We start from the raw sequence: 16,942 nt of genomic DNA, 5'->3' as shown, positions 1-16,942 counted from the left end.
CCACAATCTCACCATATATTTTGAAAGACCCCTGGTGTTGGCAGCAGAAGGTTTTCTTGGGGTGCTTAGGGGTTAGGAAACAAAACACAAGAGATCTGCTTCCCAAAGGCAGAGCAGATGAAGCAAAGCCACAGAATCATAGAATTGTTTTGGTTGGAAAAGACCCTCAAGATCATCAAGTCCAACCGTTACCCCAACCCAGGCACTGCCCCATGTCCTGAGAACCTCATGTCCGTCTGTCCAACCCTCCAGGGATGGTGACTCCAGCACTGCCCTGGGCAGCCTGTTCCAATGCCCCACAGCCCTTTGGGGAAGAAATTGTTCCCCACATCCAACCTCAACCTCCCCTGGGCAACTTGAGGCCGTTTCCTCTCACCCCATCACTTGCTACTTGGGAGAGCTGTTCCTTCAAGGAGAGTTGCCCATGGGGACCCAAGGACCAAGAGCTTCACCCCACACTCACCTCCGTGGTGAGGACCAGTTTGGAGACCAGGCTGGAGACGGCAGCGAGGGCTGCAGAGCTCTGACCCAAATGACTCATCCAGAAGGGGGAAACATTGCACATGATGACAGGAGCATTTGGTAGGAATAAGACAGCTACAAGTGCCATCAAAACATGTTCTGCAATTATGAGTCCTCTAATGACACATGAACTGCCGAGTCTTTATAAGGTGTGTGAGCTCAACAGAACCAGAAAGTGCAATAAACAGAAATCCTCAACCAGCCACTTAATGTTTCTCTACTGGAACACCGTAGCCTTTACATTTATCATCTAGAATATCATGTATGAGCTGTAAATGACAGAAAATCCACCTGGGGTTTGCTCGGTGCATCAATATTCTGCGACGACGAGCAAAACCGCATCCGAGGCAGCAGAGACATGGAGTCAGCAGCAGCACTTAACACTCATCCTTACTAACAGACTGTATCACCACGGAAAAAGGCACACGGGATATACAGGGAGCCTGGAAAAGCCAGTGGAAGGAGATCACAGCCGCCTCCACCCATGAATTCGGAGTCTTACATGAGGTGGTGAGGCAGCTGGGACGGGAAGGTTCGGTCCTAAGCAAAAGGCGCCTTTCTGCAGCGAGCTGAGCTTTGAAACAGTCTGCACGAGCACACAGAAATGAGATATTTCAGACAGGAATGTTCTCTGTTCTGTAATTGCACCCTGGAGCAAGGTCTCCACCGGCCTTCCTGAATATTACAAAAATAAGGATTTCTTGGGAATCTTGTGTGTAGAGGCAGAAGGTTTGGGATGATCTGCAGACCTCACAGATTTACCCCAGATTTACCCTGAGAAAGCTTTCTTGTTGCTCCGAGCGCTCTCCGTTTATAAAATCAATACATTAACTTTGATAACCAGCCTTCAAATCATCATTTGCCACCTAACAACAAGCGGAGCAGATGGGGAGCCGCATTTCCATCGTGCTCCATCTTCCACCGCAGCCACCGTGAAAAGCAAAGCGAAGTTCTGGTGGGAAGTGTGAACGTTTCCGAGCGGCTGCAACCCAGCTCCATCTGCTCGAGCAGACGGGACGGAGCGACGCGGTGGGAATGACAAAGTAGCCGCGGCCGGGGACGGATGGGGCGCGGCGCACGTACCTCTGGGCGGTGTCGCAGGGCGAACCTTTCCTCTTGCGAGAGTCGGGGTTGGCAGGGTCCGTTGAGCTGTCCCCAAGGCCACTCATGTTGGTTGACCTACTTTGCACCTGGAATCAAAGAGAGACGGGGTCAGGACAAGGTTCTGGTGGCTGTGGGAGAAGCGGTTCATCCACTACAGAGCCAGGAAACATCACAGAAACACAGAATCCCAGAGTGTCAGGGGTTGAAGGGCCCTGGAAAGCTCATCCAGTGCAATCCCCCCATGGAGCAGGAACACCCAGATGAGGTTACACAGGAAGGTGTCCAGGCGGGTTGGAATGTCTGCACAGAAGGAGACTCCACAACCCCCCTGGGCAGCCTGGGCCAGGCTCTGCCACCCTCACCCCAAACAAGCTGCTTCTCAGATTTAAGTGGAACCTCCTGTGTTCCAGTTTGCACCCATTGCCACTTGTCCTGTCACTGGTTGTCACCAGAAGAGCCTGGCTCCATCCTCCTGACACTCCCCCTTTCCATATTGATCCCCATGAAAGTGTCACCGCTCAGACTCCTCTTGTCCAGCTCCAGAGCCCCAGCTCCCTCAGCCTTTCCTCCCATGGGAGATGCTCCACTCCCTTCAGCATCTTGGTGGCTGCGCTGGACTCTCTCCAGCAGTTCCCTGTCCTGCTGGAGCTGAGGGGCCACAACTGGACACAAGATTCCAGGTGTGGTCTCCCCAGGGCAGAGCAGAGGGGCAGGAGAACCTCTCTGACCTACTGACCACCCCCTTCTAACCCACCCCAGGTACCATTGGCTTCCTGGCCACAAGGGCCCAGTGCTGGCTCATGGTCACCCTGCTGTCCCCAGGGCCCCCAGGTCCCTTTCCCCTACACTGCTCTCCAACAGGTCATTCCCCAACTTACACTGGAACCTGGGGTTGTTCCTGCCCAGATTCAAGACTCTACACTTGCCCTTGTTCTATTTCATTAAATTTTCCCCACCCAGCTCTCCAGCCTGTCCAGGTCTCTGGATGGCAGCACAGCTTCCAGTGTCACCACTCCTCCCAGCTTGGTGTCATCAGCGACCAAGCGACCTCTGAAGAAGTTACCAACCCAACACAAATCTTTCTTCTTGAATTGATGCCTCATTTGTGAAGAAAATGGCACAAAGGGAAGACACCAAGTGATCACATCACCCTCTTTTCTGTGTCTCCTGGTCACCGGTTGGCCAAGCAAGCCCTCACACACCAGCACCGTCTTCCTTTTGTCACAGACTGAGCTCTTCCCCGTATCCCCACAGATTTTACCTTCCCGGCCTTATAACATTTTAACAACCATCTAAACACGGGCCCGTTCCAATGCTTTGTTTACATGTGTTTGATTGCTTTGATTTCGTTTCCTCCTCCTTCAGCCCATCTTTGGATCTTGTGCCGTCTCCCCCCGGTTCCCCTGACTCACGGCTGCCAGAGGACGCTCCACCCCTCGCATTGTGTCCCCGTGCCTGCTCCCCCACCACCTCCTTTCCCCATAGCACACGGCCCGGGCTTTAATTAGAGCTGCAAATTGACTCATCTCTTTAACGGGATGTGACACCCTCCCACGACCCCCATCTCCACCTTCTGCTGAGGTGCCACCCATGCACGGTCCTCCCGGCCCCATCCTTCCCACCACGGCCGGTCCTTGGCCCGTCCCAGCGCTGGGCACCTCCTGGGTTCCAGCTCTCGCCAACACACCGACATTTCACCCTTATTTTTTGGCTGTAATTTCAACAGATGTTGGGTAAACTAGTCCATGCTGTGGCAAACAACAGGTTCAAGCAAATAAACACGGTCCAGAAGTCACGAGGACTTCAACGTTGCAATATCCCGTGTGTGAATTCTCCTTAACAACGAATTATGCATTTTGATTTAACTGAATAAAATACGGTGTAAACCAAATAAGGGCAAGAAAACCAATTAAAGCTTCTTTCTGGTTACTATTAAAGAGGTTTGGCCAAAGACCTTGACACTCTCCAAGCCGAGAACTCAGCCAGACCATTCCAACTGCCTACATGGGACTAAGCACCAAACCTCATACAACACGGTAAACCAGGCACGGAGCTTCTCCAGAAAACAAATCAGCTCCACGTGTTGCTTCTCTTGCTTTTCTAAAGCCATTCAGTGATTTTTCATTCAATAACCACAATAATCCGATATTGGATAATGCCCCTTCCAAATTCTTTCTTTATTTTATGACTTTGGAAGTGTGTATCAGTGTGAGAAGATACATTCTCTGACAAATAAAGCAACAGGATCCTGGACAAGAAGGTAGATGTTTAGAGAGTAAATGGACTAAGTTCTTCATTTCTTCCATTATTTTCTAAAAGCTGGAATTTTAACAAGGATTAAACTGCTGATGGATTGTGATAAAACAAACCCGAGAAGGTGCAACCACAGTCCCCACAGCCCAGGTTCTCCCCAGGGTTTATCAGCCTGCCCGAAAGCACGGTGAGATGCCTTTAGTGCTCCAGCATCTCCCACCCTGTGCCCGGACCGGCACAAGGCTGCTGCTCATCACAAGCCACCGGCGCCGGCTCATCTCCTGCTCAGACAGGTGACAATTTGAGTCCCACCAGCTTTTGGAAGTCCTCAGAGACCCAAAGCACACCTGCAGACCAGCTCCTCCTGACCCCAGCGCAGCGCAGAGGGATGGACACAGCCGTGAGCATCAATCCTGCTCCCTGGCTGTTTGAAGACCCCAGTGTTTGTATTAAAAGCCAGAAACCACCCGTGTCCTGGGCTGTGTCCCCAGCAGCACGAGCAGCAGGTTTGGGGGGATTCTGCCCCTCTGCTCCGCTCTGGTGAGACCCCCCTGCAGTGCTGGTCCAGCTCTGGGTCCTCAGCACAGGAGCTCTTTGCTCTTCAGGACCAAACGAGGAGATGGAGGCAGAGCTGAAGGTCTCTTCCCACCTTGGAGACCGTGGTGGGTTCGCTCCCCGTCGCTTACCAAGAAACCAAAGTAGAAAACTGAACTCCTGGCACCAAACCCATCCTGTGTTCACCACTGCAGGAGGTTCTGCAGAAGATGAGGCAGGAAACCCCAACAGGGGGCTGTGCCCATGGGGAATAAGAGTGGTCCTGGGCTTGTGACAGGACAAGGGGTGATGGTTTTAAATAAAAAGAGGGAAGATTCAGACTAGATATAAGGAAGAAATTGTTTGTGCTGAGGGTGGTGAGAGCCTGGCCCAGGTTGGCCAGAGAGGTGGTAGATGAACCATCCCTGGAGACATCCCAGGCCAGGCTGGACGGGGCTCTGAGCAGCCTGAGCTGGTGCAGATGTCCCTGCTCATGGCAGGGGTGCCACTGGATGAGCTTTGAAAGTCCCTTCAACCCAAACCACCCTGTGATTTGATGAAAACCAGCATTACCAGCTTCATTATCTCCTACAACTGAGTACTCCATGGGGTGCTGCACATTTTGGCTCCCCAATGACCCACCTCCACACTCAGCATTGAACACCTCCGCTCCAAAATCAGTGAAATATCTGTGCTATGGGGAAAGAGCCTGTTTTTCAGCAGAACACAGGCATTTCTGCTAACACGTGTGTCACCGGTGCTAAGGTGAACGCGGTTCCTGAAAGCATTTCAGCAAGATCAGTGCAGGTGATCGGTGCCGCAGGCACGAGAGCTCGTCCACAGAAACCCTGAGCAGTGCCAGCAAGGCAGCCAGGACCAGGGATCCGGGTCCATCGCCCGCGTCTTCGGCACGTTGGCAAGAAGGAATGATGCCAAAGCAGATATAAGGAAGGGGGGAAAACCAGCAAATTCTTGAAAAATTTAGACTGGAAAACTAAAAGTGCTGCATCATTAGCTCTGGGTGAGAAGGGATTGCTGAGGTTTCAGCCAAGCTTCCCGGGGTTTAAACCTCTTTGAAGGTTTAACTCGCTCTCACCAAAACACTGAGTCTCTGGAAGTGTTGTTGCTCTGACAGGTCCTGATCTTTCCTCTCGGCAACTGAATTAAAGGAAAAAATGCGCGGTGATAGGGCAGGTAAAGTCGACCGTCCCACCAGGATGCTCCACTGCAGGACCGTGGGTTGGCAAGAGCGACCATATGTCCTAGAGGGGTGAACTAAGGACAACATCGCAGCCTGAGCTGAAATCCTTGGCTCGAGTTAAGCCCTTGATGTAATACACTCAATGTTTCTTTTTTATTGTAAAAGTCGTTTATTTTACAGCAAAACTTGCCAGGGCTGACAAGTTGAAAAATGTCATTTGGTCTAAAAATAACGGGGGTGACTTGGTTTGGAACTCCCGGTGGGTCAGGGCACGACCAGGGGACGTCTCCTGCCGAGGTGAAAGGCAGAACCCTGATTTCTAAACACGGGCTTGTTGTAAAAACGTGAATATTCTGCTGGCTTTGGAAGCCAAACAGGCAGAGGAAGGAGATGGGATGGTAATAAACACAAGCTAATTAGTTCAGGCTGGGGAGGGGACGCGCTCTCCAGGTTTAATGCAGGGTCTCTCCAATGCAGACTTGCACTGAACTGATTGCTCCTCCACCAAAAAATATATATATTAAGGAACAATATAAAATGTTGTTGGTGTCCCCAATGGTGCTGCTCGCTCAGTGAAGCTCCGTAGGACATCACAGACTCATAGAATGTCCCGAGTTGGAAGGGACGCACAAAGATCAGAGTCCAACCCCTGTGCCTGCACAAGGCAACCCCCAAATTCACCCCACGGATCTGACGTTTGACCGCAGCAGGATCAAGACCTAAGCGCTGTGTCAACGCAAAGAGCGTTGGCCTCTCGCCCTCCTCCAGATGCACATGGATGAGGCCGAAAAGACATCACATGGTGCGAACCCAAAACGTGGAGGTTTTTGTTCAGCAAAACGGTGCCTGCGATGCCGACTGTAGCTCCTGGCTCCAGCTAAACCAGGGCTGAGCTCCAGCTAAACCAGGGCTGAGCTCCAGCCACCAGTGAGGCCAAAGGTTTGGAGCTTCTCAGAGGTGGTTCTCCATCTCCATGTTGTTGTTGCTCCCCTGCTTCTTGGTCCACAGACGTGGATACAGCACTAGACTCTGGTCCCTCCTGATGCATCACTGCATCTGCTCACCAGAGACTAATTAGTCTCAAAAAGACTAATCAGAAGGAAAAAAAAAGAAGAGAATGGCCCATGGCCACACAGATGAAAATATCTCTGATTTCCAACCCTATCCTTTCTCACAGAATCCCAGAGTGTCAGAGATTGGAAGGGCCCTGGAAAGCTCATCCAGTGCAATCCCCCCATGGAGCAGGAACACCCAGATGAGGTTACACAGGAAGGTGTCCAGGTGGGTTGGAATGTCTGCAGAGAAGGAGACTCCACAACCTCCCTGGGCAGCCTGGACCAGTGTTCTGATACCCTTAGTGAGAAGAAGTTTCTTCTCAAATTTAAGTGGAACCTCTCCTGTTCCAGTTTGAACCCATTACCCCTTGTCCTGTCCCTGGTTGTCACCAGAAGAGCCTGGCTCCATCCTCCTGACACTCCCCCTTTCCATCTTGATCCCCAGGAATGAGTCCCCCCTCAGTCTCCTCTTGTCCAGCTCCAGAGCCCCAGCTCCCTCAGCCTTTCCTCCCACGGGAGATGCTCCACTCCCTTCAGCATCTTGGTGGCTGCGCTGGACTCTCTCCAGCAGTTCCCTGTCCTGCTGGAACTGAGGGGCCACAACTGGACACAAGATTCCAGGTGTGGTCTCCCCAGGGCAGAGTAGAGGGGCAGGAGAACCTCTTCTCCTCTTCCATCCGTCCCTCAACACGTCAAACTGGAGCGTGTACCTGAAGAAGATGCTGATTTTCGCGGTGCTAACGAATATCCCAGCAGAGACCAGAGCCCTGGCATGGAGAACAAAGCACCAGCCAACATCAATATTCCAACCCAGCTTTGGGGATCATGACTTGAATGCAATTTCCGCATTAACAAAAAAGGATGTGAATTATTGTGGCTTAATGCTTCTGCTCTCTGGATTTCCAATAGCTTCCCGAAGACCATCGCTACCTCTAGCAGACACAAAGAGCCCCAGTGATTTGAACTGACAGCGTGGAAGGTGGAACTGGCCACCCAATACTTCATTCTAACAGAATTCCCTATTTCTAAAATGCATTTGCCACATTTTGGATGAATTTGACCACAAAAAATGCTTACAAAATAACACTAACATACTGAGAGAGAAACAATTAGCTTGTTTTTAAGCACACAACAATGTTGGAAAAGTCCCTTATATTACAGCTATTTATCATCAAAATATAACCCATCTGTGCGTACGCAGTCTCAATTAGAGGCAATTAAGAACATACTTGGAGTGTCGCAAGGACACATCTATATTGTTCCCCTCCTAAGTTCATCATCAGCTGCTCCTCTCAGCGCCGGGGGCAGAACAAACCTTCATTTTTATATATTTTATTAACTTTTTCAGGTTACAGAAGAAACACCAGAGCTGTGGTGTGGAGAGAGAAAAGGCAACGGGTGAGGAGTGAACCATTCGCTCACCTTCTGCGTGTGGGGGCAGCTTTGGGGTGGGTTTTTTAAATGGAACTTCTGTTCTGACCTCACCCTCCAGAAAACAAGGCGAGAGATGGAAAGTCCTAAATAAAAGTTGGTTTTTTGGTGGCTGAAGTTGTCCAAAAAAAATGTCACATCTGTTTTGTGCAACAATCCTTGGAGGAGGAAAAGAATCCCAGTATCCATATGGCATCACTTCAGCCTGCAGAGACGTCTGCCTTCCAACTAAATCCTCTTTTCTTGGAGCTCACCCCAATTTCCCTGCCTTGTTTCCTCCTGTCTCTCCCCTGGTCTGCGAGTCCATCATCTTCTGCCCAAGCCTGGTGGAGATGCTGCCAGATGGACCCTCTGGGACACCCAACCCAACACACGTTACTGGGAAGGATGAGCAACTGGGTTTGTCTTGGTTCCCGTTACCCACCCTGAATGTCCCCTCATGGCACCAAACGACGTTATGATATTTACAATGACCACAGAATCACAGAATCATAGAATCATAGAACTGGTTTGGTTGGAAAAGACCTTTAAGATCATCGAGTCCAACCATTAACCTACCACTGTCGAGTCCACCTCTAATCGATGTCCCCAAAAACCTCGCCTACATGAAACATTTCATCTGTTAATCCCATGTTTGAAGAGCATATTCTTCAAAGCACAGCAGTCAGGAGAAAACACTTGGAAATACAACAAATTTTAAAAAGTTAACTTAGGAATTAGTAAATAATACAAGATTACAGTAGTAGTATTCTCCTGTTTTTCAAGCTAGAATACTGAAGCCTAGAACAATGCCCACATTTTAGCATGCTCAAGTCAAGGTTGGATGGAACATGCTCAAGGTCAGCAGGAGAGGCTGCAGCAACCCTACCTTGAGCCCATGTCTCTGCGGTCATAAGGCCGGATGAGGAGGGAGCTGATAAAGATAGATTTACTTTCACTGGGGAAAAGGAGAGATGAATCATCAAATCACAGGGTGGTTTGGGTGGGAAGGGACTGTTAAAGCCACCCCTGCCATGAGCAGGGACATCTGCACCAGCTCAGGTTGCTCAGAGCCCCGTCCAGCCTGGCCTGGGATGTCTCCAGGGATGGTTCAGCCACCACCTCTCTGGTTACCTGGGCCAGGCTCTCACCACCCTCAAGGTGAAGGCAAAGGGAGATCCACCCTCACTGATCTCACATCCCTTCTTTAAGCTGAGCCCACGGCATTGGGAGGAGGATGAATTTAGGGAGAGAGCAGCATGCTCCGATGTCCCCAAGTCCATCCAGCCTCGTGGGCTGGTGTTTGCTTTCCTTGCTAAGCAGGAAAATGTGCAGAAATCTTAATGATGGCCGTCTCTGCGGGGGCAGCAGGCTAATAAAAGCTGTCAGCTCGGGGAAGCGGTGGAGCGAAAGCTTGGCATCTCAATTCCCCGCATCCGCACCCACGGGCAGGGGACGGGCAGGACGCGTGAGATGCCTCCACCCTTCAGAAGAAGGTCTCCTCTGCCACCGGCATGGAGAAGAGAGGACCACGGCAGGTTGGGTGGTTCCGGGCAGGTCATTTCTATGCCCCAACCCCTGCTGTGCCACGAGGGAAATAAGTTTAAATATCGCTGATGCAATGCAGGTTAAGAGGCAGCAATCAGAAACTCGACTGATGTGCAAGAGACTAACGTTATGAAAGATTTAACATTTTGACAGCTTAAAACGTTTCTGAAGATGAATTTCACTTCTCTGTCTCATTATTCCCCTCCCTCGGGGGCTCCGGCAGGGGGACAGGGACTTGTCCCAGGTCACAGAGGGAATCACAGAACAGTCTGGGTTGGAAGGGACCTTCAAAGCCCATCTAGTCCCACCCCTGCCATGAGGGGTTTTGTTTTTCCACTGACTAATGAACAAGCAGCTCCCCAAGTGCTGGCAACCCACGGGAATTAATTGACTTCATATTTCCCTGGGAATTAATTGACTTAATATTTACAAACCGCTCTGGATCCTCTTGTGAAGGGCACCCTGGATGTCCAAAGTCCCCACACCGAGCAGAGAACCATGAGCTGGCACCAAACCTCCCAAGAGCTCTTTTGTTCTTCAGGACCAAACGAGGAGATGGAGGCAGAGCTGAAGGTCTCTTCCCACCTTGGAGACCGTGGTGGGTTCGCTCCCTGTCTCTAACCAAGAAACCAAACGTATCCCAGTAGAAAACTGAACTCCTGGCACCAAACCCATCCTGTGTTCACCACTGCAGGAGGTTCTGCAGAAGATGAGGTAGGAAACCCCAACAGGGTGCTGTGCCCATGGGGAATAAGAGTGGTCCTGGGCTTGTGACAGGACAAGGGGTGATGGTTTTAAACCAAAAGAGAGAAGATTCAGACTAGATATAAGGAAGAAATTGTTTGTGCTGAGGGTGGTGAGAGCCTGGCCCAGGTTGGCCAGAGAGGTGGTGGCTGAACCATCCCTGGAGACATCCCAGGCCAGGCTGGACAGGGCTCTGAGCAACCTGAGCTGGTGCAGATGTCCCTGCTCATGGCAGGGGGAGCTGGGGGAGCTGGGAAGGTCCCTTCCCACCCAAACCATCCTGTGATTCCATGATTCAATGATTCACAACCACCCATGGTGCCCATGGTGGGCCAGCCAGCACCAAGAATCAAATCCTTCATTCCTAGGTCCTACAGATCCGTGTCCTCTGCAGAACAGCCATGGGGAAGAGTGAACCTCATACTAACAGGGTGGAGAGACAGGACACTAATCCCACCTTCCAGGGCCCCATTTGTCTTTTAATTCTAATTCTGAGCCCTCTAAATGTCTTCATACCGCACAATGGAAAAGCTGAGCTTTGCTCTCCAAATCCAAGCTTCTCCATCAAGAAATCCTTTGCTTTGGGAAGGTAAAGTGGGTTGTACAACTCATAAAATCAAACCTATTCGTCTAAAGGGAATTTTGCATATGGTAACAAAAATACACAGATCCAAGTCAATTCCTGAAGGACAAAAGCAGCGGCCAGTTGCACATCAGCTCTGCAAGTGTTTGCTCTCTACATAATCCCTAAAAACACCAAGAAAAAGAAGGGAAAGAGGTGCATAAATCAATGTCCTGCAGACTAAGTATCACCCGTAGAGAGGCGACGATCCAAAGAGAAGGTGTGAATTTTAATACGCCCGTCATCTCGCTCACATTTGCAACTCGCAGACCCGCAGCAGCGATTCCCCTTTAGCCCGGGGATGATTCCAACAGCTGATTCGTTTCACAAACGACTGGGAAAATATGGGAAAGGGCTTTGCCTTAGCGCGAGGAAAACAAATAATCCAGCTGTGGGTAATCAATACTTGATGCCTAAGGAGACCTCTGGAAATCCGCCATGCCGCTCCGCTGTTTTCCCAAGCTCTTCTTAAAAAACCCACCCCAGCTCAAACACACCGGACAGGAGATAATTGCAGTGCTGCTTATTGCACTAATTGCAATCAACTCCTCGTTACCTGGTGCTCACCCACATCTGTCTGTCGTAGCCATCTGGTGTCTGTCTTAATTATTTCGTGCGCTCCGAGGGGCAGCGACTGTCACCGCACGTGATTTTCTACCCCCCGGTATCCAACTTCTATCCCAGCATCTACCTCTGCAAACCTTCCCACGAGGAAAAAGAGTTTGAAAATAGGAAGCCAAAAATAAAAACCACCGCAAAAATAAAACGAATTAGCTCAGTAAGAACCATGCTGCACCATGGAGGGATCACCCACAGCTTCCAATGCTTCTCCTGTCTTTCTAGGATTTACTTTCTGAGATGCTCTGGGGTTGTTTGGAAGAACCACGGGGCACCAAATCAACCCAAAATCCCAGAATCCCAGAATGTCAGGGGTTGGAAGGGACCTGGAAAGCTCATCCAGTGCAATCCCCCCATGGAGCAGGAACACCCAGATGAGGTTCCACAGGAAGGTGTCCAGGCGGGTTGGAATGTCTGCAGAGAAGGAGACTCCACAACCCCCCTGGGCAGCCTGGGCCAGGCTCTGCCACCCTCGCTGTGAAAAAGTTTCTTCTCAAATTTAAGTGGAACCTCCTGTGTTCCAGTTTGCACTCATTACCCCTTCTCCTATCACTGGCTGTAACCCAGAAAAGGACCATGGCTCCATCCTCCTGACACTCCCCCTTTCCATCTTGATCCCCAGCAATGAGTCCCCCCTCAGTCTCCTCTTGTCCAGCTCCAGAGCCCCAGCTCCCTCAGCCTTTCCTCCCACGGGAGATGCTCCACTCCCTTCAGCATCTTGGTGGCTGCGCTGGACTCTCTCCAGCAGTTCCCTGTCCTGCTGGAACTGAGGGGCCACAACTGGACACAAGATTCCAGGTGTGGTCTCCCCAGGGCAGAGCAGAGGGGCAGGAGAACCTCTCTGACCTACTGACCACCCCCTTCTAACCCACCCCAGGTACCATTGGCTTCCTGGCCACAAGGGCCCAGTGCTGGCTCATGGTCACCCTGCTGTCCCCAGGACCCCCAGGTCCCTTTCCCCTACACTGCTCTCTAATAGGTCATTCCCCAACTTACACTGGAACCTGGGGTTGTTCCTGCCCAGATTCAAGACTCTACACTTGCCCTTGTTCTATTTCATTAAATTTTCCCCGCCCAGCTCTCCAGCCTGTCCAGGTCTCTGATGGCAGCACAGCTTCCAGTGTCACCACTCCTCCCAGCTTGGTGTCACCAGCAAACTTGCTGACAGTCACTCTATTCCCTCATCCAAGTCACTGATGAATATATTGAATAATACCGGCCCCAGCACTGACCCTTGAACACTCCACTAGATCCAGGCCTCAACTGGACTCTGCCCCATTGACCACGACTCTCTGGCGCAAGGGAAAGAGGAAACATGGAAACTAAACTTTTCCTTCTAGCCCAGTATAAAAAATATAGGAAAACTACAAAGAATGAGCCACCTCATGCCACTGTCATTGATGTTGAAGGGAACAGAGCCCACCAGTTCCAGCGACACCTTCAGAAGTTGCTGTCCTGCACCCCACCGCATTAATTTCTGGAGCACTAAAATGCTGCAGATGAATTATCACCAACTTTGAGCGTGGGCTCAAGTGCTTGCTGCTAAAACACCGTGTGTTATAGGTTCTCTTCAGCCTCCCTCAGAAGGTAATTCCTGACTCAAAAGATCAGAAGCAACCATAGCCACGTATGATGATGTTCTTGACGAGGAGCCCGGTTCCTCTCCAAGAGTTGGGTCAATCCAGGTGCCCACTTGGTCACAGCTGTGGCTCTCCCTCCATTTCAACCCTCTGGCTAAGATCTTAGACAAAACCAAGCCTAAATTCACATCAACAGCACGACAAGCCAAAGATAAAGGTATTTAAGAGACAGATGCCTCGGTGCTACATAAGATGGGAACCCACCACTCATGGGTCATAACTCCATATCAACTGAGCCACTCCACCACCCATGGGAAAAGCCCATTTAGAAGGATAACAGCGCATTATTTTCCCTTGAAAATGACTCCAAACAGGTATTTTAAGCCTGTGTAAAGATTTGCGAGTATTAAAACCGCTTTGTTTTTTATCCTCATTAAAAGCCCAGTAGAAATTCAAACTTCACCAGCTGTTTTCCCAAAGCGCACCTTGTCAGCACATAATCTGCATTTGAATCCAGATACTTCCATGTTCAAAAACCAGAAGAAAACCACTCAACCGTTGCTGTTAGCGGACACGGAGCCATCCACGGGAGCAGAAAACTAAACCTACGTGGGTTGAACAAGCACCATTGGCCAAGCCATGGGCTGGTCGCGGTGGTCTCTGCAGCGGTGGACGCACTCGGGTTTAAGTCTTTCCTTAAGATCTCGGCTTAAGTGCCATCCTGCTTGGATTTCTTTCATTCTTTTTGATTTTGGAGCTGTCGGTCCCAGATAACCCCCAAGGCTGCATCACGCATGGTTCATATGTTTGGAAGCAGTGAGGCTGGTAAAAGTCGAGATAAATGTACGTATGGCACCAGAAAGAAAGAGCAGCGGCGTGAGGAACCCGCTGAGAAGGTGGGTCAAGGTTTGGTGGGTATAATTTTAATAATAAATAATAATTTTTCTCGTTGCCCACTTCCTTTTAGGACACTATGATGAGGGAGAGGGAGGGAAATTTAGTCAGCGGATGGTAAAAATGGCAATGTACTGCTTAAAAACACACGAGAGCAAGGGCTTGTAGTGCGGTCCCACATGGGAGGTTGGACTGGATGACCTTTGAAGGCCCTTCCACCCCAAACTATTGGACTAGATGACCTTTGAAGGCCCTTCCACCCCAAAATATTGGAGTAGATGACCTTTGAAGGCCCTTCCACCCCAAACTATTGGACTGGATGACCTTTGAAGGTCCCTTCCAACCCAAAGTATTGGACTAGATGACCTTTGAAGGCCCGTTGCAACCCAAACTATTGGACTAGATGACCTTTGAAGGTCCCTTCCAACCCAAACTATTGGACTAGATGACTTTGAAGGTCCCTTCCAGCCCAAACTATTGGAGTAGATGACCTTTGAAGGTCCCTTGCAACCCAGACTATTGGACTAGATGACCTTTGAAGGCCCCTTCCACCCCAAACTATTGGACTAGATGACCTTTGAAGGCCCCTTCCACCCCAAACTATTGGAGTAGATAACCTTTGAAGGTCCCTTCCACCCCAAACTATTGGACTAGATGACCTTTGAAGGCCCCTTCCAACCCAAACTATTCCATGTTCTATGATTCTACGGGGGTCAGCCCTTGCTGGCTACAACAGCTCCATCCCATTTCTGCGAAAGGATGTTCTTCTCTACACCACAAGCAGGAACCATGCTATTTTAATGCAAAAATAAAATAGAATTATTATTTTTTTTTGCAATTGCTTCACACTAATAACGAGAATACATTGCAAACACAAACCGAGGTGAAGCCAGAAATGGAGATACAATTTAGATGCCATCCTTGAGCAGTTTCCCTTGATGCCAACAAGCATCGCTTGGCAATGTTCGCAGCAGAGATAATACACAAAACAGGACGGCACGGAGCGCGACCTTTTCTCCCAGTAACCGATAGGAAAAGTGGGTTAATTTATACAGCTTCTGAAAGGGAAAAAATCAGGCTAATTCCCTCGCAGTCACAGAACATTACACACTTAGTTTCATATTACGCCCGTGAATTACATGTTGCAATTACACAATTTTCTCTGTGGGGAGAAGCAAGTATTTGGCAGAGCGTACAAATACATCAGGTTCGCGTGTAGGGCAAATTAAACTGCGGCGTGAGCACACGTGGCCTCGTAAAAATCACTTAATTCACAAGAAAGCAGCGGCACATCGTATGTCGGACCACGGCATGGGAAACCCATCGGGAGAGACAGCGCTTGGCTGTTGGCGTGGTCGTGGCTTTTCCTGGTGGAAAAAACCCTTTTTTAGGATTTATCTATATACACACCCCCCTAATTTCATTATTACATGTTTCTGTACTTGCATAATATCTCGGATACCTCAAATGCGTGGATTAAAGAACTAACTGAATACTCCAGCAGCATAGCGAGAGCCACCACAGCGCCGGTGATGGACGCCCAGCAATGTCATATTCCAGATGTGCATCCAAACCACACTTTTTGGGGAAGGTACCATGCGAAACGGCGGCTCCGGCCGCTCCCAAACAGCCACAGCGCTCCCCACTTTTGGAGCAAAAAGCGTATTTAATTACCTTTTACACTGCAGCGAGGCAAAGCGGAATTCCTCCCTAAAATCCAGCGATTGATGCCCATCTTCCTGTCTTTATTTTGGGTCAATTTCAGTCACAAGCCCAGCAAAAACTCACTGGTGGAGGAAGCCTGTTTGGGGAAGCTCTTGGATCAAGCCGTACCTTCGTGTTTTAGCAAGGAGCTTGAGCAAACTCCAGAGCCCTGGTGGATCAGACAGAAATGAAGGCACCATATGCTGGCTCGATATAAAATACATCCACCGACAAGACCAAAAATGCCAAGAAGCTGAATTGGTGGGAAGGCTGAGACCTTGTATCTAATGACCTTCTAACCATTGGAAGATGTCTAAAAGAGTTGTTGTGATTGTATCAAGCAGAAGTTCTGGCTGGTTTTAATTCTTCCTTTTATTTTGCTCTTTCTCACTTTATATTCTTTACTCACATCTCTCCTGCTTTTAGTCCAACGCTTTGGATTGCTTCTGCTTTCTCCTGCATGGTCCCACCACCAGCAGCATCTGCAGGTGCTTCTGGCACCACCCAACAAAGGTCAGTGCAAGCAACAGGACAAATGGTCCTCTGCTGCCTCCCCCACCACCTGAGACCTCTGGTTTCCACTGTCCACCTCTGCTCTGCTTCTCCTAAGCCCTCCCAAGGACTTGTGGTGCTCACACTGCTCTGCAGGTTCATTTTATTCCTTCAGGTTCTCCAGCTTTGACTTGTCTGTGAGAGGAAAGCGAAATGGTGAGGATCGCAAATGGGAGCTGTGAAGATGTGAAGAGACTTAAGTGGGTGGAGAAGAAGAGATGATGAAGAAACCCTCAATAATAGTCCTTACTGGGAAAGAAAGGGGCAAGGTGGTCAAAGGTCCCATCCGTCTCGGAGGGATGGGAATTTGTCACAATCATAGAAAGGTTTGGGTTGGAAAGGACCTTTGAAGATCATCTAGAGCAGCCCCTGCCATGAGCAGGGACATCTTCACCTGCTCAGGTTGCTCAGAGCCCCGTCCTGGGATGTCTCCAGGGATGGTTCATCCACCACCTCTCTGCCCAACCTTTGAGAAGACGCAAACCTCTACTGAGCCATTTTTAAAGGTCCTACCAGTGCTCGCAGGGATTGGGGCTGTGGTGCAACGAGCAGAAGGTTTTGCTCCCCAGGGCCTCGGGACTGACCATTAATTCATTAACCG

General features: G+C 49.9%; 1 protein-coding gene across 4 annotated transcripts in view; it reads right to left on the bottom strand.

Moving 5' to 3' along the window:
- Positions 1-16,942, bottom strand: part of NCOA1 (nuclear receptor coactivator 1) — a 188,033-nt gene that overhangs the window by 68,641 nt on the left and 102,450 nt on the right. For all 4 annotated transcript variants that reach the window (XM_082049703.1, XM_082049704.1, XM_082049706.1 and 1 more), the window contains exon 3: positions 1,606-1,712. In XM_082049703.1, the coding sequence (XP_081905829.1) occupies positions 1,606-1,691 (86 nt within the window). In that variant the 5' untranslated portion in view covers positions 1,692-1,712. The remainder of the gene's footprint in view (positions 1-1,605; positions 1,713-16,942) is intronic.

This window comes from Streptopelia decaocto (genome assembly GCF_964273445.1).
Source record: "Streptopelia decaocto genome assembly, chromosome: 3".
In the NCBI taxonomy this organism is placed as follows: Eukaryota; Metazoa; Chordata; class Aves; order Columbiformes; family Columbidae; genus Streptopelia; species Streptopelia decaocto.
The sequence above is the reverse complement of the archived record's forward strand: the minus strand, read 5'-3'. Positions and strand labels throughout refer to the sequence as shown.